A 21937-nucleotide genomic window follows, 5' to 3' on the forward strand; every position below is an offset into this window, starting at 1 on the left:
AACCATTCGGTTAAATGATAAGGTTTCACACCACATGCAAACTGTCCAGGCTGGTCGTCTCTGGAGAGACTAGAGTTGTTTGCAAGTTCCGAATATAATGTTTGATGAAAACCAAACATTCTGTTTGAGAAAAAGAATCTCATGCTGACCAGATTTGAAGCACACTGGTGGAAGAGTTTTGAGGCTGTTGTGCTGCTTTAGGGCCTGAAAGATTTTGCATCATAATCTCAATGCATTCCACATTATATCAAGAGTGCTTGGGAAAACATGAAGCTGTAAAAAGGCTGAAGCTGTGAAGTGAACACCAGCAAGATGATGTTTCTGTGAAGGTGGCAATATCAGCTACTAAATAAAGGGTGGTATCTAGATATATTTAATGCGGAAACAAAATCAAAACCATTTTTTATTTAATAAAAAAGTTATATAACCTTAAACCCATCAAAGTTCCAATATTGTATGTTAAAAAAGGGTGGACTTACCTTTTCATAACACTCTGTGAATGAGAGCATTTAAAAATATGATTTTACTTTCATTCCATTCAATCAAATTGTCACATTTTCTGTTTGGACTCTTTCTGTTTCATCATCATTTTCCTTTGTTCATTTGTTATCATGGTTATTAACTTGATTTAGCCATTATGTTCAGGTGTATGTGTGTAATTATTAGATAACACATATCTGTAATTTGTATTGCATAAATATAGATGGATCACATTAATGTTAGCAATGCTAATGTATAGCAATGATTTTAAATTTTGTTGATTGATTTGTTTTTCTCAATGTGCGTAAAAGTTGTACATTTTGTATAAGGAAATGCATTGTTTTTCTTTTCCATATACACCTTTGGATCAATAAATAAAGACTAAATGGCTGGATATCATAACAGTTTATCGCTTAAGTATCTAAATATATAAGCTTTAATTCTGTCAAACAAATACAATTGTGTTTTCAGTTTCATTCACAGGTGGAAACAACAGATTCCATCAAAAACTTGACAATCCGTAATATATTACTTGCATTTGAGGCTTGATTTAAATAAATAAATACATAAATAAATGCATAGGCAGTGTTGAGCACATGCACTGATAACCAATTTCCCACCAGAGGAGAAGTCATGGGATTTGAGGTTTTCATCAGTACGCCAAGAGGATTTGAAGTCAGGAGAGCATACACCCTCATGAAAAAAAGTATTTTAAACCAGTAACTGGCTACAAAAAGCCTGAATGAAAGGTTGCCAAGTTCCTTAAAGTTTAAAAGTTTAAAAACTTAAAAAAGGGAACATTCTGTCATTATTTACTTCAGCTTCCAAACCTGTATGCTTTTATATTTTCAAAGGTGAATCTGAGGAATCGTCATGCAACTCTTTTTCATAGTTCATGCCAACCATGTCTACTGTATCTAAGCTAACAAAAAATGACTAAAAAATATGAAATAGCTCTATACATATAGTACAACATATAACTTGTGCACTCCAAGTCTACAGCCACATAACACAAAATCATTAGTGATTTATAAACTGTAGCTCAAGTCTAATATGTCTCCTTTCATGTTGGACCTCAATAACAGCATGAAATGTTCTTGTTTGTCATTGATATAATTGTAAACTCATGCATACAGGTTTGGAAGGAATGAGAACAAACACATAATGACAGAATTTTCAATTTGGACAATTTGTATTATTTAAGAGTGGCATGACTAACTCCATGTCCAAGTTTACCATGTAATTTTGCTACCAGAAAGTCTTTTTTTGCTTAGTTAACAAGTTGTGGTGTAACATCCCCTTGCAAACAGAATTCTAGTTCGTACAAGACTTTAAGGCATATTTATTTCCCATTTTAGCGTGGTGAGGGAAAAGAAGGTTTCCTGACCACCTTTCTTTGTGGCTTCTTTTTGCAATAGTTTCTCATTGTCTAAAGGAAGTCGCTGTTCATTTCATTAGAGAGTTGGCTGACTGCCACCTCACTGTGAGTGGAGCCGATGAGAATGCGTGCTGTCCTGTGGGGTGTGATGTCCAGGTAATGCCCTGTTTGTCCTTCTGGACAATGTCTGCATGACTGGTGGCTCTCATTCAGTCCATTAGAGACCCACGTCAGGTTACACTTATCCTTTGTGCTCAGTTTTGAAAGTGTTGAAGTGTTTTTTTGTTGGCTGTCAGTCTGGCATATGCAGGGACAGAGTGTTCTCTTGCATCTTGTAGCATCTCGGCACAGGGATTTTCGGAAGCTGGGCTTAAAGACGAGGTAGACCATTGGATTGTAGAGGGTGGATGACTTGGCAAACATGGCCGCCAGGGCAAACGCTATTGGAGGTACCAAGTCTGGTTCATTAAAGGCCGCCCACATGGATACCACAGCGTAAGGGCTCCACGCCATCAGAAATCCAATACATACTGCCACCGACAGCTGTGTCAGACACATACACAGACACACGTTAATACAAATAAATGTACATTTGCACTTTTTGTTTTTGCATTATTACTACGTGTGTTCAAAAAGGCATTTAAAAAGCAATTCACAAGCAATACACATTTAAATACACATATTCTAAAGTGAACAGGATCATTTGTGACCCTGGGCAACATGGGTTAAGTAGCATTGGTATATTTGTAGCAATAGGCAAAAATACGTTGCATGGGTCCAAATTATCGATTTTTCTTTCATTCCAAAAATCATTAAGTAAGTTCCCTACCGTAAATATATCAAAACTTAATTTTTTAATAGTAGTATGCATTGCAAAAATCTTCATCTGGACAATTTTAAAGGTGATTTTCTCAATATTTAGATTTTTTTTTTGCATCCTCAGATCCCAGATTTTCAAACTGTTGCATCTTGGCCAAATATTGTTCTATCCTAACAAACCATACATCAGTGGATGTATGCATCTTATTTATTCAGCTTTTAGATGATGTATAAATCTCAGTTAAAAAAAAAAAAAAAAAAAAAAAAAGACCCTTATGACTGGTTTTGTAGTCTAAAATTAAATTACATTGTGTTTTTGGGCTGAATAAACTTGAAAATGTGTAAATAAAACAAAACAAAATAAAATAATTGTAGCTTTTATCTCACAATTCTGACCTTCTTGGAATAAAAAAAAAAAAAAAAAAAAAAACGGAATTACATGATGTTGAGTTTATGATGCAGAATGGCAAGGAAAAAGTTTTTTTTTGACATGTGTTACACATATGTGGAGCCAATAAGTGGAGGTTGTTTGAGTAATGGTGTGTGGATTAAGCTCCATTTATTTACAGCTTTTACTACATTTTACTGACCTTTTAGTTCAAGGGTTGTCTATTTGCAACCAGTGATGGAAATAACAGTGTTATAAATAAACGGAATTACTTTTTTCAGTAATGAGTAATCAAACTAATTACTGTTCCCCCAGTTACAATGCTATTAACATTACTGACAATAAAATGCTGCGTTATTGTAACTGAGCTCAAAGAAGCCATATTGAACTCACAATAAGCCATTCTGGCTTATTCCTCTCAGCATGTCTTTTTCCATAAATGGAAAGTAGCCGACATGAACTTGATGAATGTTTGCGTTTGTTTACGAAGGTGATGTCCATGTGTCTCACATGGATGTTTAAAACATCTGAACATTTGAAAAGCGGAGACGCTTTTGTGTGTGATTACATTATAGATAATGAGTTTAGATGTCACACACAGACAGATGCAGAGGCAGAGGTAAGTGGTATATATAAAAGGTAAGTTTTTTGACAGGTTTTCAGAAAGCAGAATGCAGTAATGAGAATAGGTAAGTATGCTTAACTGAATAGTCCTTAGTTGGGTTGTGTTGCAGAGTCCAGAGAAACGGGCAGAGAGATGGCAGTCCAGGGAACAGAGCATGGGTCTGAGAGATCACAGGGATGTGAACGGATGATCAGACAAGGTGTGAATAGTGAGTCCAGGTATATATAGAAGGTAGGTGATTGGAATCAGGTGTGTGTGATCAGAACTCCAGTGAGGCTGAACGAGTGGGTGGAGCCTCAGGGGGAGTGGTTTGAACAGGTGGCTGAGGTGAATGCCTGACATTACCCCCTCCTCCAGGGGTGGCTCCCGACACCCTCACACGACGTCGAGGACGGCCACGACCGCAAGGGGCAGGGCAATCCGGATGGCTGTGGTGGAAGTCCAGGAGAAGTTGAGGATCGAGGATGTCATCTCTGGCTACCCACCAACCAGCAACCGTAACAGAAGATGACACCGAAAAAATGATGGCTGAGGAACGGCTGTGGAGAATGCGGCAGGGCGGTCGGAGGTTGGAACGGTTGTGGTGGATTTTATTGAGCTGTACCATCAGGTGAGCTGGCCCGACGCCTCTCTCGGCATCGTGTTTCTGTTGGGGCTGGATAAAGACACTATCCGATGCGATCTCCCTGTTCATGATTTCCCTTTGATTGAATTGATCAATATCATTCTTTATTTAAATGGCTCTAATTTCGAGATTGAACAAATAGAGAATGATCATCCAGCTCACTCAGAAGCACGCCACATCACACCAGCTCACCCGAAGCCAAGAACCTCCACATACCGCACCAACAGCTCAGACCGCCTGCCATGCCCCGAACACCCAGACATCCTCCAAAGCTTCGTTGCCTTCCTCAGCCCGATCAAAGATGGGCATAAATACATAGAAATGTATTTAAAATAAAAATACAAAATACTGAGTGGAAAAATGTATTTAAATACAAATACAAAATACTGTGTAAAAAATGTATTTAAATACAAATACAAAATACTGTGTAAAAAATGTATTTAAATACAAATACAGTATTTTGTATTTTTAAAATACACAAAATACATGTGAAATTGGAAACATACACATTTTAAATAGAACAACTCACAGAAATGTTATGGGACAAGAACAAAAAACGTAATCTTGTTAAATATAATTAGCTAAGCTAATTATAAATAGTCATAGCGAATGAAGAAACTACATAGGACTACTGACTTTTAATTCCTTACCTCATCTCTGCTCTCTCTGTCATTCTGTCACCATAATCTCCCCCTCTCTTTCTTTCTTTATTTCTTTAGTGCTTGCTTCCTTGCTGGTAACCACAAATAAACTTATGTAGTGAAAAATAGCAGCCATTTGTATACTTACTTCTGACCAGGTTACAACGCAGGCTATTCCTTGTGGTGAGCACTATTAAAAAATCATACTGTATTTAAAACTGTGATAACCTTTTCTGCTATCGGGCAAATAACAGGGATGGGCAATATGACCAAAATCTTATTTTTACTTCACAGCAAGTTTTAAAACCACATCAAAAACTAGCTGAAATTCTTTCTCTCTCTCTCTCTCTCTCTCTCTCTCTTTTTTTTTTTTTTGCAGGTTGTACAATACTTTTTAAGCATAGCAACTTTTATATTTATTTAATGTAAAGTTTGCTTCTATATACAGTTTGTTAAAATTAGAAAGTTTATTAAAAAAAATGTTAAATTATTATTATTATTATTATTTTTTTTTTTGAAGAATAAATCTAAAAGCTGAAGAGTTGTGCATCATGCATCAGTGTCATAACAAATACACACAATCACTACATTAAAGTGATGGTGACAGACAGTGATTAACCTTCTTTTGTCTCTACATCAATCATTTGCATAGATGGGGAACAATCCCAATTTGGAAATGTTACATGGCATGGAAATGGCATTTTCATTAAGCACTGTGTTTGTAAAATGCTTAAAATTTACTAAATGAGCCTGCATATCAGAAATATTTGAATAAAGTAATGGTCCATGTTTCATCCATTCGTTAATTAAAAGAAAATTTGGTAACACTTTACAATAAGGTTCATTAATTAAACATTAGTTAATGTATTAACTAACATGAACTAACCATGAGCAATACATTTGTTACTGTATTTACTAATCTTTATTAACATTAGTTAACGGAAATACAGTTGTTCATTGTTTGTTCATGTTAGTTCACACTGCATTAACTAATGTTAACAAAATTTTAATAATGTATTAGTAAATGTTGAAATTAACATTAACACAGATTAATAAATGCTGTATAAGTGCAGTTCATTATTAGTTCATGTTAACTAATGTGGTTAACTAATGTTAACTAATGAACCTTATTGTAAAGTGTTACCGAAAATTTTTAATGAATTAAAAAAAAAAAAATACAATTTAGTGTTACACAGATTAATGTTTTTTTTTTTTTTTTCAAAATCACAAGTTACAAATTCAAATACTGCATTTAACGGGATTATTTGATTCTTTTGGTGTGGAGAAAAATTACCGATTTACATAATTATATAACACAGGGGCGTAGATTTAGGGTGGACGGAGGGGATGTGTCCCCACCAATATCCTCCGACCATTGAAATGTCCCCACCAATAATTTAATCCACTTTAAAAAAAAAAACAAATCGAGCTGCCAACATTAACCTAGACACGTTCTCTCCTTGAGTCCTCCTGCCCCCAAAACACATATGAATATTTTGATTGGCTGTGCCTTTCCCTGCTATCATGTGAGAGGCTATGGCTGCGTTCAGATACAAGCAGCTCCAAATGCTGTGAATTTTTTTTCTTGTGCAAGAAGGTAGTGATGGGATTTATGGCTCTTTGAGGGGATCCGGATCTTGGTGATCTGTTTCTTTCAAAGAGCCGTTCAAAAGAACGGCTCTTTGAAAGAATTTTTAAATATTTAGTCAGTTTTAAGAAGCCAGCTTGGGGGCATCTCAGTTTATCCTGGAAATAATCACTGGGAGGAATGATGAGGTGAGATTTGTAGTCAAATAATTAAAACTCAGATATCACACACCAATACCTGAGTTTGAATTATTCTGAAATGTTGATTATTGCCTCATTTGTCATGTGTGGACTATATTCCATAGGGTTGCACAACATCCCTCTGCTTAGACAGTGACATCACTATTTTGGATTTACCTTTAGTGCAAAGTGTGTGTATGTGTAAAGCTACGTTGACTTATGTTATTCATACAATACCTACTCACAAATTAACATCAAAAACAAAGCCGGCTGCAATGACTTTCTGTGCAAAACAGCTTTTACTACAGCTTTTACTACAAACACTTCCACACAAGAACATTTTGATAGAAAACAAAAAAATATTTAAAGCTTTAAATATATACTGTAATATATATGTATATAACTGTTCTGTCTCGCGGAGGAGCTCATTTGTGTGCATCTGTGTGAAAAACGCATAGGAAAAAAAGAACGACAGAAAGAACGACTCCCCCCTGTCACGGATTGGCCAGGTTCCACCACCTCCCTCACTCAGCGATCACAATCACCCGACTTCTAATCAGACGCACCTGCAGCTCATCACCCATCACCAATATAAGCACACATCACACACCACTCAGTGTCCGGGCTCGTTTGCACGAAGCGGACTCATTGTGCTTCACTCTTTTGTTCACAATCCTCAACCAAACCTACCTTGATCCTTACCTTCTGATACTTACCTGTCTTCTCGTTTTGTTCCAGTTTAAAGTCAAGTCTCTGTCTCCAGCCAGCAGTGTGTCAGCCATAAGTCTGTCTGCCGAACTCCAGCGGTGTGTGTGTGTGTGTGTGTGTGTCAGTCTTCAGCAGTTCTCCTCCCGTCGTTCCTGGAAAGGAAAAGCATTGATCAGTATCCGATCCGTCTGCATCTCAAGAATTACACATTGGACTGTTATACTTACCCGGTTCTGCACGCTATCCTCTTCAACTTGCTCTGCTGTGAATAAACCTGTTAACATTTGCACTTACCTGTCTCGTTGGTCTGCTTCCGTAACAGTTAGCCCGGACCAAGACAGCGATCAGCATGAGCAATCCGGATCCATTCCAAGAGCTGGTGGACTCACTCAGGAAGGTATTGTTGGCTAGTCATGCCACCATCCCAGCTTCAGTTCGTCCCACAGCACCACCGGCACACATCACTTCTTCGGTTCCCGTCAATTCCAGTCCCATGGCCCGACCAGCGCCCTACTCTGGCGGGGCGGAGGAGTGCAGCGGATTTCTGTTACAATGTTCATTGATATTCACAATGCAACCTGCTCTCTATCCCACAGATTCAGCGAAAATTGCCTTCATCACGTCTCTGCTTACCGGACCAGCTCTCAAATGGGCTGATACTTTATATCAGCAGGCCTGGCCGGCAACCCAATCGATCCAGACCTTCGTCGCTCATTTTAAAGAGGTTTTCGGACGTTCTGATGCAGAAGTATCCGCAGGAGAACAACTGTATCATCTAAAACAGGGAAGTATGACGACTCAAGACTATTCCCTACGTTTTCGCACTTTGGCCGCTGCCAGCGGATGGAATGAGCGATCGTTACTGACCACGTACCGGCTCGGTCTGGAACCCACTCTCCGGATGCAGTTAGCTGCTTTGGATGATTCCATGGGTTTGGAGAAATTCATTCAGCAGTCACTTCGTTGTTCTGATCGTCTAAAATCCTACCAAGAACAGTCCGCCACTACTGCACTCCTCCGACCAGTATCAACCGCCAGCCCTCCAGAACCAGAACCAATGATCCTAGAGTCAGGAAAGATCTCTGCAGCTGAGCGACAGAGAAGGCTGACCCGGGGTCTTTGCATGTACTGTGGGGCTGCGGGGCACGTCCGTCTCAACTGTCCTCTACGCCCTGTACGATCCTTGGTGAGTGTGATACGTTCTGAATTGGACAACATGCACCCACTGACTACCAATGTTCAGTTAACCACACAAGCCTCTTGTGTTACAGTCGCAGCCCTCATCGACTCCGGGTCAGCGGGAAACTTCATCTCGGACACCCTCTGTCGCCAGCTCCAGCTACGCACTAAAGCCTCAACCACCATCTACCAGATTCAACCCATAACCAACAGGATCAACTCACGGACTCGAATTCACCGAAAATGTGAACCCATCATCCTTTAGATTGGAGTCCTACACTGTGAGGAGATTCAGTTTCTGGTTCTGGAGGGTGCCACGATGGACATCATCTTGGGGCGCCCGTGGCTGGTAAAACATGATCCCATCCTCTCTTGGGGCACAGGAGAAGTGACTAAGTGGGGAAAGGGATGTGCCGACCACTGCTTTCCAGATCTTCCACGTCCAAACCACAAGCTGTTACCTGTCAACGTCACCTCAGTCGAAAGTCCTGTCGAGAAACAGTCAGTCCAGATTCCCGGAGTCTATTCATCATTCCAGGACGTCTTTTGCCCCAAGAGAGCTTCCCAGCTACCGCCACATCGGCCATGGGACTGCGCCATTGACCTTGTTCCGGATGCTCCAATGCCCAGAGGTAAGATCTACCCGTTGTCGCTTCCGGAGACCAAGGCAATGGAGGAGTACATACAGGAGGCTCTCGATCAGGGTTACATCCGGCCATCAACGTCACCCGCAGCATCCAGCTTCTTCTTCGTTGCAAAGAAGGATGGAGGGCTGCGGCCATGCATTGATTATCGCATACTCAACCAAGGTACCGTCAAGTTCTGTTATCCCCTTCCTCTCGTCCCTGCGGCCCTCAAGCAACTACGCACAGCGAAGGTGTTTACGAAGTTGGACCTCCGCAGCGCGTACAACCTCGTGAGAATACGTGAGGGGGACGAGTGGAAGACTGCCTTCGTGACCCCTACTGGCCACTACGAGTACTTGGTCATGCCCTATGGATTGGTCAACGCCCCCTCCGTATTTCAGAACTTCATCCACGAGGTACTCCGGGAGTTCCTTCACCACTTCGTTATCGTCTACATAGACGATATTTTGATCTACTCCCGGAGTGAGGCCGAACATCGCCTCCACATTGCGGAGGTCCTTCAATGGCTACGGGAACACCACCTGTACCTCAAGGCGGAAAAGTGTTCATTTCATCTGTCGGCAGTACACTTCCTTGGATACGTCATAGACCAGGAGGGGGTCCGTATGGACGAGAGGAAGGTGTCTGCAGTTGTGTCCTGGCCAGAACCCACTACCATCAAAGAGCTTCAACGATTCCTAGGTTTCGCCAATTTCTACCGCCGTTTTATCAAAAACTACAGCCTTATCACTGCTCCACTTACCAGTCTGCTCAAGGGGAAACCACGAACCCTGCTCTGGACCCCTGACTCGGCCGCAGCCTTCCAGAACCTCAAAGAAGCATTTACTCAGGCACCTCTTCTGACCCATCCCGACCCTGATCTCCCCTTCGTGGTGGAGGTGGACGCCTCTACTACCGGCGTGGGAGGAATCCTGTCTCAACGTCATGGTGCTCCTCCATTGCTTCATCCCTGTGCCTACTATTCCTGGAAGCTCAGCCCAGCGGAGAGGAACTATGACATCGGCAACCGTGAGCTCCTTGCCATCAAACTCGCTCTGGAAGAGTGGCGACATTGGTTGGAGGGAGCCAACCATACGTTCCAGGTGATCACAGATCACAAGAATCTGCAGTACCTTCGAGATGCCAAAAGACTCTGTCCCCGTCAGGCAAGATGGTCCCTGTTCTTTTCCCGGTTTGACTTTACCATAACCTACCGGCCAGGATCCAAGAATACCCGAGCAGACGCTCTGTCCCGAATCCATGATTCCCACGACTTGCCTGACACACCCACGACCATACTCCCTGAAAACATCATCGTTCAACCCATTGAATGGACGAACCCTCCAGCTGTCGCCACTCCGGAACCCAGATCTCCGCCGGGCTGTCCACCAGGTCGCCAATTCATCCCTAGGACCCAACGGGTAGATCTGATCCACTCTACGCATACCTCTCTGGGCACTGGACATCCAGGGGCCAACAACACTCTCTCGCTGCTGACGGACCGCTTCTGGTGGCCGCACATGGCAAGGGATGTAAGGAGGTATGTCCAGGGATGTAAGGAGTGCGCGATGTCCAAGAGTCCACGTCATCTGCCTGCTGGGAAACTCCATCCCTTGCCTGTGCCGAACCGCCCCTGGTCACACCTGGGAGTTGACTTCATGACCGATCTCCCCTCATCTGACGGTAACACCTGTATCTTTGTCATTGTTGATCGATTCTCAAAGTTCTGCCGACTAATACCCCTGAAAGGTCTTCCCACAGCCCTAGAAACTGCCGAGCTGCTCTTCAATAAAGTCTTTCGGTACTATGGCATCCCGGAAGACATCGTCTCGGACAGAGGACCGCAGTTTATCTCACGGGTATGGAAGTCATTTCTCAAACTCCTAGGTGTGACCGTCAGCCTCTCCTCTGGATACCACCCTGAGACCAACGGGCAGACGGAGAGGAAGATCCAAGAAGTGGGGCGGTTCCTCCGGACATTCTGTCATGGTCACCAGGACTCCTGGAACCAGTTCCTGGGCTGGGCAGAATATGCCCAAAATTCACTGCGGCAACCAACCACAGGACTCACGCCATTCCAGTGTGTGCTCGGCTTCCAACCACCTCTCTTCCCCTGGAATGGCGAACCATCACAGGTGCCCGCAGTGGATTACTGGTTCCGGGAGAGCGAGAGAGTCTGGGACGAGGCTCACCATCATCTACAAAGGGCAGTGCACAGAACCAAAGCCACTGCTGACCAGAAGAGGATTCCGGGTCCCACATATGCTCCTGGGCAGAAAGTCTGGCTCTCCACAAGAGACATCCGTCTGCGCCTGCCCTCGAAGAAATTGAGTCCCAGGTTTGTTGGCCCCTTCACCATCGTGGAACAGGTCAACCCCGTCACCTACAGACTTCAGCTACCACCACAGTACCGTATCCACCCCACATTTCACGTTCCCTTACTCAAACCCTTTCACCCACCTGTGATTCCCTCCACAGAACCTGGCCAAGAAGAGGAACCCCCTCCCCCCTTGGTCCAGGAAGAGGGATCCATCTACTCGGTCCGAGAAATCCTTCTGTCCCGACGTCGTGGTGGTAATCTGGAGTATCTCGTAGACTGGGAAGGCTATGGGCCAGAGGAGAGGTCGTGGGTATCCAGAGTCGACATTCTAGATCCAGCCCTCATGGAGGAATTCCTCCGTAACCATCCGGAATGTCCAGCCCCTCGAGGACGAGGTAGACCACCACGACGTCGGAGGCCTCGGCCCTCAGGAGCAGGCCCTGGGGAGGGGGGTAATGTCACGGATTGGCCAGGTTCCACCACCTCCCTCACTCAGCGATCACAATCACCCGACTTCTAATCAGACGCACCTGTAGCTCATCACCCATCACCAATATAAGCACACATCACACACCACTCAGTGTCCGGGCTCGTTTGCACGAAGCGGACTCATTGTGCTTCACTCTTGTGTTCACAATCCTCAACCAAACCTACCTTGATCCTTACCTTCTGATACTTACCTGTCTTCTCGTTTTGTTCCAGTTTAAAGTCAAGTCTCTGTCTCTAGCCAGCGGTGTGTCAGCCATAAGTCTGTCTGCCGAACTCCAGCGGTGTGTGTGTGTGTGTGTGTGTGTGTCAGTCTTCAGCAGTTCTCCTCTCGTCATTCCTGGAAAGGAAAAGCATTGATCAGTATCCGATCCGTCTGCATCTCAAGAATTACACATTGGACTGTTATACTTACCCGGTTCTGCACGCTATCCTCTTCAACTTGCTCTGCTGTGAATAAACCTGTTAACATTTGCACTTACCTGTCTCGTTGGTCTGCTTCCGTAACACCCCCCAGCTGCGACTCGGCTCCCATCATCCATGTTTATGAGCCGTTCAAAAGAATCGGTTCGTTCACAAACGTCACAACTCTACAAGAAGGTGTGTTGGGTGACATACATGAGGATGAAAAAAAAAAAAAAAGCTGGACATAAGGAGCTTTTTTTCAAAGAAAAGTGTAAGTCACTTCAAGTTCGCTAGTGAATCCATCAAAGTAACACAACAGTTCATGTTATTGCTAGTGTTTTTTTATTTTTATTTTTACGGCTTTCACGCACATTCATTATAGCAGGGCAGGCTATAGTCTGTGAATACGGACTTAAAACTAACAGCAGATTAAACAGCTAAATGTAAAAGTATAAATATGATCCCTGTCAGTTCTCCTAATCTAATGACGACTATTTGTCAGAAATCAGTCATGTGAAAGAAATTGATATGCTACATACTAATATTGCCATGGCTAGAATTTTGTTGACAGTTCACCAATAGACAATCCACTTCGCACAAATAGTTTTTAAAATGCATTCACTGACTTGGCAAACATTAATGATTTGATTCGAGATTTGCACACTAAGACTCAGAAAAAGTGAAATAAAATGATTGCTGTTTAAATGGCATGTGTTTATCTTTATTAAACTATCTTTTTGTCAGTTATTAAACATTCCTTTAACATTACACTATTCCTTAATTTAACTTAATGAATTGCATTTCGAGTGGATTAATATCAATCTAAGCAGTGTTAGTATTAAAGGCTGTATCAGCGATTTCAAGCCTGAAACATAAAGTGTCACATTCAGCTGACCTTTCTTCACGATCCGCTCGCTGTCTGCCCCATAAATTGGCTGTAAAAAAACGCGTCTCTGTGGTCAGCCTAGGGTCCGAGATGTGCCGAAAAAACAATCGGTGCTATCAACCATTCCACAGAAAAACTCAGGAGTCATAGGTCCCCACCAATGTCCAGAGCAAATCTACACCCTTGATATAACACATTGTCGGCATTCCATGCTGTCACGGAGTATGTGCACAAAAAAAAAAAAAAAACTTTACCTTTTCAACGTGCAGGTGTAAATATATATATATGTACATACATACATATATACGGAGGATGATAATCATTTGCATTTTAGTTAATTTTCCTGTGAATTAAGTAAAAATCAGCAAGTAAAATATCTTAATTTAATTAACAGCTAAACCAGCAATAATAAGCAATGTTGTACATGATCACAAATCAAACTTTATTATGCCAAATCAAATGCATAAGTTTATTGTGTACAACTCAAATCAAATCAAGCCATTTAAAACGCACTCAAATGTAAAACTGAAGTAGGGTAAATGACAAAAAGACAAGAGTTTTTGGCTTGATTAGCCTATATGATGCATATTCTAATGATAAACTGGATTTCTTATGTAATTAATAAATGTCTGTGCTCAATAAATATGTATATATATTAGCTCGAAACTGAAATGAAATTACGTTACAGAAAGCTGTTTTTTATCAGGAGCACTAATATTTGAGTGCAACTTTAAGACAAAACTCATGAATGGAAAACTCATGAATATTCATGTTAGCTCCGCCCAGTGTCACAGAAAATCTCAGACACCGAATATTTCAGAACACTGACAGCTGACGTGCTTGAGTGTTAAGGTTGGGAGGGGTGTGTCTGAACTAAATCAGCACCCTGATAATGTCACGGATTGGCCAGGTTCTTCCACCTCCCTCACTCAGCGATCACTCTCACCAGATTACTAATCACGCGCACCTGTCAGCAATCAACCACACCATTCAAAAGCACACCTCACACAGCCATCACTGTCCAGGCTCGTTCATTCGAAAGCGGACTCTTCGTGTAACTCCAGTCAGTTCACGAAAGCCTTACCTGAAAACTTACCTGTGCTTACTTACCTGTATCTCTACTCTATTCCAGTCAAGTCTGTCGAAGTCCATTGATCCAAGTCTCCAGTGTGTGAGTGTGCCATAAGTCAGTATCCTGTCGACGTCCTCCGATCTTCGTTCCTGCAACGAGAATAATACTACTCAGTTCCACTATCTGCTCATTAAGTATCACTACTCATCTTTACTGCCCAACTTACCCGGTTCTGCACGCCATCATCTTCACTGCTCTGCTGATTATAAATAAACCTTGTATTCACCTACTCACCTGTCTCGTTGGTCTGCTTCCGTAACAGAAGCCTGGACCAAGAAACAGCGTCAGCAGAGCAAGATGAGATCCCTTCCAAGAGCTCATGGATTCGCTGCGGAAGGTTTTATTGGGCTCATCTACCGCCATTCCCGCAGCGCCTCGTCCCACAGCTCCACCGGCACCCAGGACTTCTTCGGCAACCATTCCATCCAGTCCCATGGCCCGACCAGCGCCCTACTCAGGCGGGGTGGAGGAGTGCAGCGGATTTCTTTTACAATGCTCACTGATTTTCACTATGTAACCTGCTTTATATCCAACAGATCAGTCTAAGATTGCGTTCATCACATCACTACTCACCGGACCTGCTCTGAAATGGGCGGACACCATCTGGCGCCAGGCCGGGCCAGCAACCAGCACGATTCAGAGTTTCATCACTCACTTCAAAGAGGTTTTTGGGAGTTCAGATGAGGCGATCTCCGCCGGAGAGCAGCTCTACCATTTAAAGCAAGGAGGTATGACCACTCAAGAATATGCTTTACGTTTCCGTACTTTAGCGGCTGCCTACCGGCTCGGCCTGGAACCCAAACTCTGCCTACAGTTAGCGGCGTTAGACGATTCAATGGGTCTGGAAAAGTTTATTCAACAGTCTCTCCGATGCTCTGATCGCATACAATCCTACAACGCCAACGCTGAACCTGCTACTACTGCACTCTTCCGTTCCCCTGAGTCATCCAGTCCTCCAGAACCAGAAGCCATGATTTTGGAAGCTGGTAAACTCTCAGCAGCTGAGCGACAGAGAAGGCTGACCCGGGGTCTGTGCATGTACTGTGGGGCCAGCGGACACATCCGTGTTAACTGCCCCATTCGTCCAGTTCGATCCTTGGTGAGTGGTCTCTGTTCTGAAATTGAAAACCTTCACCCTCTGACTACCAATGTTCAGTTGTCCACTCTGTCATGTCCCATTACAGTCACGGCTCTCATCGACTCCGGGTCAGCAGGGAATTTCATCTCGGGCACCCTCTGTCGCCAGCTCCAACTCCGAACCAAAGCCGCATCTACCGTTTACCAAATTGAACCCATAACCAGTAAGAACACCACCCGTACAAAGGTCCATCGCAAGTGTGAGAACATCAGTCTGCAGATCGGAGTTTTACATCGGGAATCCATCCAATTTCTGGTTCTGGAGGGCGCTTCCATGGACATCATCTTAGGGCGCCCATGGCTGGTGAAGCACAATCCCATCCTCTCTTGGGGCAATGGAGAAATCGTGAAGTGGGGACCTGGATGTGCCACTAGCTGCTTTCCTGAACTTCCACGTCCTGTTAAGAAATCCCTACCTCTGTACGTCACGTCTATTGAAAGTCCTGTCGAGAAACAATCTGTCCAGATCCCAGACTGCTATTCTTCCTTCCAGGATGTATTCTGCCCCAAGAGAGCTTCCCAGCTACCTCCACATCGGCCATGGGACTGCGCCATTGACCTAGTTCCGGATGCTCCAATGCCCAGAGGTAAGATCTACCCGTTATCGCTTCCGGAGACTAAGGCTATGGAGGAGTACGTGCAAGAAGCTCTGAGCCAGGGATACATCCGACCATCCACATCACCCGCAGCATCCAGCTTCTTCTTCGTGGCCAAGAAGGATGGAGGGCTGCGGCCATGTATCGATTATCGGACTCTTAATCAAGGAACCATTAAATTCAGATATCCACTTCCTCTCGTCCCTGCGGCCCTTGAACAACTACGGACTGCCAGGATGTTCACCAAGTTGGACCTCTGCAGCGCCTACAACCTGGTGAGAATACGTGAGGGGGACGAGTGGAAGACCGCGTTTGTGACCCCAACTGGCCACTACGAGTATCTCGTCATGCCCTATGGTCTGGTCAACGCCCCCTCCGTATTTCAAAACTTTATCCACGAGGTACTCCGGGAGTTTTTACATCGCTTCGTCATAGTCTACATCGACGATATTTTGATCTACTCCCGGAGTGAGGCCGAACACCGCCACCACGTTGCGGAGGTCCTTCAAAGACTTCGGGAACACCAGCTATATCTCAAGGCCGAGAAATGTTCCTTTCATTTGCAATCTGTCCAGTTCCTCGGATACGTCATAGATCAACAAGGTGTTCGCATGGACGAGGGGAAGGTATCAGCAGTCATCTCCTGGCCAGAACCCACCCCCGTCAAAGAACTCCAGAGATTCCTCGGCTTTGCAAATTTCTACCGTCGCTTTATCAAGAACTACAATCTCATCACGACCCCTCTAACCAACCTGCTCAAGGGAAAACCTCGGACCTTCAAATGGACCCCTGAGTCTGCCGCAGCCTTCCAATCCCTCAAGGCCTCCTTCACACAAGCCCCGCTTCTAACGCATCCGGATCCAGATCTCCCATTCGTGGTCGAAGTGGACGCATCCACTACTGGCGTCGGAGCTGTCTTGTCTCAACATCACGGTACTCCTCCATTACTCCATCCTTGTGCCTACTTCTCACGGAAGCTCAGCCCAGCGGAGAGAAACTACGACATCGGCAACCGCGAGTTACTGGCCATCAAGCTCGCCCTGGAGGAATGGCGGCATTGGCTGGAGGGAGCTCAGCACCCGTTCCAGGTGATCACAGACCACAAAAACTTACAGTATCTCCGAGACGCCAAGAGGCTCTGTCCAAGCAAGCACGTTGGGCCTTATTCTTTTCCCGGTTTCACTTCAAGATAACCTACCGTCCTGGTTCCAAAAATATCTGTGCCGATGCTCTCTCCCGAATCCACGATACCCCAGAGTCTCCTGAAACGTCTACTCCGATACTTCCAAGGAACATCATCGTCTCTCCCATAAACTGGTCCAGTCCTCCAGCCGCCACCACTCCAGCAGCCAGACCTCCGCCCGGGCTGTTCACCAGGCCGCCAATTCATCCCTCAAGGACAACAGGTAGATCTTATCCACTCGACGCACACATCCCTGGGCACTGGGCATCCAGGGGCCAACAACACCCTCTCGCTGCTATCAGAGCGCTTCTGGTGGCCTGACATGGCAAGGGATGTGAGGCGATATGTCCGTGGCTGCAAGGAATGTGCCATGTCCAAGAATCCACGTCACCTACCTGCTGGAGAACTCCATACCTTGCCCGTCCCGAACCGTCCCTGGTCACACCTAGGAGTGGACTTCATGACGGATCTCCCCTCTTCCGATGGAAACACGTGTATCCTAGTCATTGTGGACCGGTTTTCCAAGTTCTGTCGACTTCTGTTCTTCCCTCCACAGAACCTGGCCACGAAGAGGAACCCCCTCCCCCCTTGGTCCTGGAGGAAGGTTCCATCTATTCCGTTTGTGAGATCCTGCAGTCCCGACGTCGCGGTGGCACTCTGGAGTACCTAGTGGACTGGGAAGGATATGGACCAGAAGAGAGATCGTGGGTACCCAGAGGTGACATTCTAGACCCTGTCCTTCTAGAAGATTTCCACAACACCCATCCGGACTTTCCAGCACCTCGGGGACGAGGTAGACCACCGCGACGTCGGAGATCTCGGCCCTCAGGAGCGGGCCCTGGGGAGGGGGGTAATGTCACGGAATGGCCAGGTTCTTCCACCTCCCTCAGCGATCACTCTCACCAGATTACTAATCACGCGCACCTGTCAGCAATCAACCACACCATTCAAAAGCACACCTCACACAGCCATCACTGTCCAGGCTCGTTCATTCGAAAGCGGACTCTTCGTGTAACTCCAGTCAGTTCACGAAAGCCTTACCTGAAAACTTTCCCAAAGGCTTTAAAATACAAAATAGTATTTTGTATTTCAAATACATATTTTAAATACATTTATCTAAAATACTGCTCATCCCTGAGCCCGATACCGCCAGCCGCCGCCTAGCTCTCAGTACAACAAGCAGCAAGTTGGCTGCCACACTAGAGTCCCCGGACAAGATGTCGACGTCTCCTGAGTCTCCAGCCATGATGGAAATAGTGGACATTATGGACATGGCTCTCCAAATGGAGTTTATGGCCCCAATTCGCTCTTCTGATCCTCCTGAATCTCCGCTGGTCCCGTCCAGCCTTCCAGAGCCTCCGCTGGTTCCGTCCAGCCTTCCAGAGTCTCTGCTGGTTCCGCCCTGCCTTCCAGAGTCTCTGCTGGTTCCGCCCTGCCTTCTTGAGTCTCCGCTGGTTCCGCCCTGCCTTCTAGAGTCTCCGCTGGTCCCGCCCAGTCTTCTAGAGTCTCCGCTGGTTCTGCCCAGCCTTCCTGAGCCCGCTCCTCCAAAACTTCCTCCAGAGTACGCTCCTCCTGAGCTCCCTCTAGAGCTCACTCTTCCAGAGCTCACCCGTAAACCCCTAAATTCCTCCAAGAAAATTGGCCATGGCCTCCTGAACTCCCTGATCCGCCCTGGAGGCTTTCCCTGACTACCATGTTCCTGTCCCATTTCAGCCTCCAGGGCGCCCGCCCTCCCTCCCCGGTAGTATTGTTACGCCACGAGATGCGCCTACCAGGAGGGGGGTGTAATGTTACATGTCTCCTTGTGTGTCACAATCCAGGCGGGGTTGAGGTGTGGAGTAATGGAGAGGAGAACCGGAGTAGATAAACGAATAAAGTTTATTAAAACAAAACACTGTAACTAAAGCAAACAAACAAAAACCGGGAGTATAAGATGAACACATGAACACAAGCAAACAGAGGTAACAGCAAGCATTGACGGACAAATGGGGAGTGCACACACAGACTCTTAAATATACTGAAACATGGGCGTGGTCACAAACAAGATAACGAGATGACGAGGGGGAAATACAAATATGGGCAAGACTAGACTAAATGAGACAGAACTAAAGGGGGAGACAAGGACTAAACCATAGAACTAGAAACATGGGGGAAAAACACTGGGAAAACAGAACAGAGACAGAACAGGACAAAACACAGACATGTTCCTGACATTGTGTTTCTGTCTATTGGACTGTTCTGCTTTGGTTTCTCCGATGGTCTCCCCCTGCTGTTCTGTTGACTTTGGTTTCCTCCTCATTATTTTCTCCACCTGCCAGTCATTAGTATCACTCTTTATAAGTTGTTTGTCCCTCAGTCTCTTTGTGTTGTCTTAAAGTTATGTTTGGTTGTCTTTCCCTGGATTCCCTGTTTGTAACTATTAAACACGTTTTGGGTTTTCACTCTGGCTCACCACCAACCAGCAACCGTAACATTAGAAGGGAAAAACTATTTCAAGCTTTCTATACATATATCTCTAATGTCTGTGAGGCAGATATTCACTGAGATTCAGGTTGTTTTACTTACGCGTCTGTGAAGAGAGACCAAAACAGCAGAGAGTGCACCATTTATTTTCTTTATTTTACAAAAACACATTGTTTTGTTGTTATTTGACTATACACAAATGAAAGTAGACCTAGTTTCAAATGATACCCTTATTCTTATCTGTACGATCAAAACTGATGCAGTAAATTGTAAAGTAACAATTTGATGGTAAAGTATTTTAGTGAAAACATCTATTTTGAATTAAACATAAAGATGAAAAAAAAAAGATTGCTCACTTAAGACATTCTACTTAATAACTTGAAACTACATACATACTCTCAACTACTCCTTAGTATTAGTATAAGTATTAGTATTACTCTTTACTACTCTTGGTAGCATTAGACTGTTAGGTTATGTTTGGCTGTGTTAAATAATTTGATGTACTTGCAAAAGTTACTTATAGACAATTGAATGTGTGTTGGGGAATCATCAAAATAAAGTGTTAGCAGATATTATGCAGACAGTCTAATAATATGCTAAAGACTAATTGCTGACATGTGGATAGTAATATGTCTAAAGTAGACAGTTAAAATAAAGTGTTAACAAAACCTTATTGCAAAGTTTTACCATTATTACTTTGTACCTCTTGACATTTTCAAAGTCCCTAATTAGTTAAATACAAGATATTAATGTAATTACACCAGTGAAAAAACAGTATTCCTACTTTAACCTCCAACAAGTTTAAAAGCATTAAAATATCGACTTTCCTCACCTCAGCTCTGTGTGTAACTCTTACCTTGACAAGAAGCGTCTGCACATTGGAGATTTTGTTTTGAGGAGAGACATGCTGCTGCACGGCATGCTGGGCCCCCCGGACCGTCAACAGGATGAGCGTATAGGAGAGGATGATGATGGTGCAGGGGACGATGTAACAGAAGAAGAAGAGGCAGATGATGTAGATCATGGCAGGTGTGTTGTATATGGGCGCGTGCCAGTCGATGCAGCAGGCGGTGCCGTAAGGCTCTGATCCGTACTGACCCCAGCCTGAGAGCGGACCCACTGCAAACACTGCAGCATAACACCACACCCCAACCACCAACAGACGCGCATGGGACGAGGAGAATTTATTACCTGATCAAGCAAAAAACAGAGCATGAGAGACTCATCATCTTTAAAACAGCATACTACCATACTATTAGTGCAGTGGTTATGCTATTACAGTGTAATTACACATATTTACTACATGTACTACTAACCATTGTTGGGAAAAGTTACTTTTAAAAGTAATGTATTACAATATAGCAACAACTAATTCATTAGTTACTTTTTAAGGAAAGTAATGTGTTACGTTACCTTTGCGTTACTTTTTAAAATCTGGGCAGATCTTCCTTGCTTGCTTTTTTTATGAAAAGTTATAATTTTCGCAAATGTAAAAGCCCTTTCACACCAAAAGTGCTTACTCAACTGAGGGATTAGTTACTGGCGTTGCTTGTTTGAAAAAGTAATTTACTCACATTTTTTACTAATCCTCAAGGCATCCTAGGTGTACATGACTTCCTTCTTTCAGACGAATGCAGTCAGAGTTATATTAAAAATGATCCTGGCACTTCCAAGCTTTTGATGTGCATGGATGGGTGTTTCTCTTCACCAGTCCATTCAGATTTAAAACTTAGTAATCACTCTAATATGGCTTCTGGGCAGATGACGTAGGATGTTTTTTCTTACAAAAATGCATTGATTCGCAACAGATCCACTTCGACTGGATTTGTCTTAAAGAAGGAAGTCTTTTTTTCATGCACCTATCAAATGTAAGATTTTGGACTTTTTGTTTTTTCATGTGTGCTTCTAGACTAGTGTAGAGAAAACATCCAAAAGACACTGTTAAGTGTTTCTTTTATAGCACTTTATCTATCTGTGTCAATAGATTTGAATAAAGTACATATTTTTAAAGGCTGTTTTCTCAAAATGAGTTTTTATCTGACACAATGAGTATCCACTTCAGTAGCACTTACAAACACCAAAGTTTGCATTTT

At 43.9% G+C, this 21937-nt stretch overlaps 1 protein-coding gene across 1 annotated transcript in view; it reads right to left on the minus strand.

Moving 5' to 3' along the window:
• Positions 1-972: 972 nt before the first annotated feature.
• Positions 973-21937, minus strand: part of opn7b (opsin 7, group member b) — a 26397-nt gene continuing 5432 nt past the window's right edge. Inside the window, exons 2-3 of the mRNA XM_073822654.1 lie at positions 20701-21035; positions 973-2401 (exon numbers count right to left, since the gene is read on the minus strand). Coding sequence (XP_073678755.1) covers positions 1910-2401; positions 20701-21035 — 827 coding nt within the window. The 3' untranslated portion in view covers positions 973-1909. The remainder of the gene's footprint in view (positions 2402-20700; positions 21036-21937) is intronic.

This window comes from Garra rufa, chromosome 18 (assembly GCF_049309525.1).
Source record: "Garra rufa chromosome 18, GarRuf1.0, whole genome shotgun sequence".
Classification (NCBI taxonomy): domain Eukaryota; kingdom Metazoa; phylum Chordata; class Actinopteri; order Cypriniformes; family Cyprinidae; genus Garra; species Garra rufa.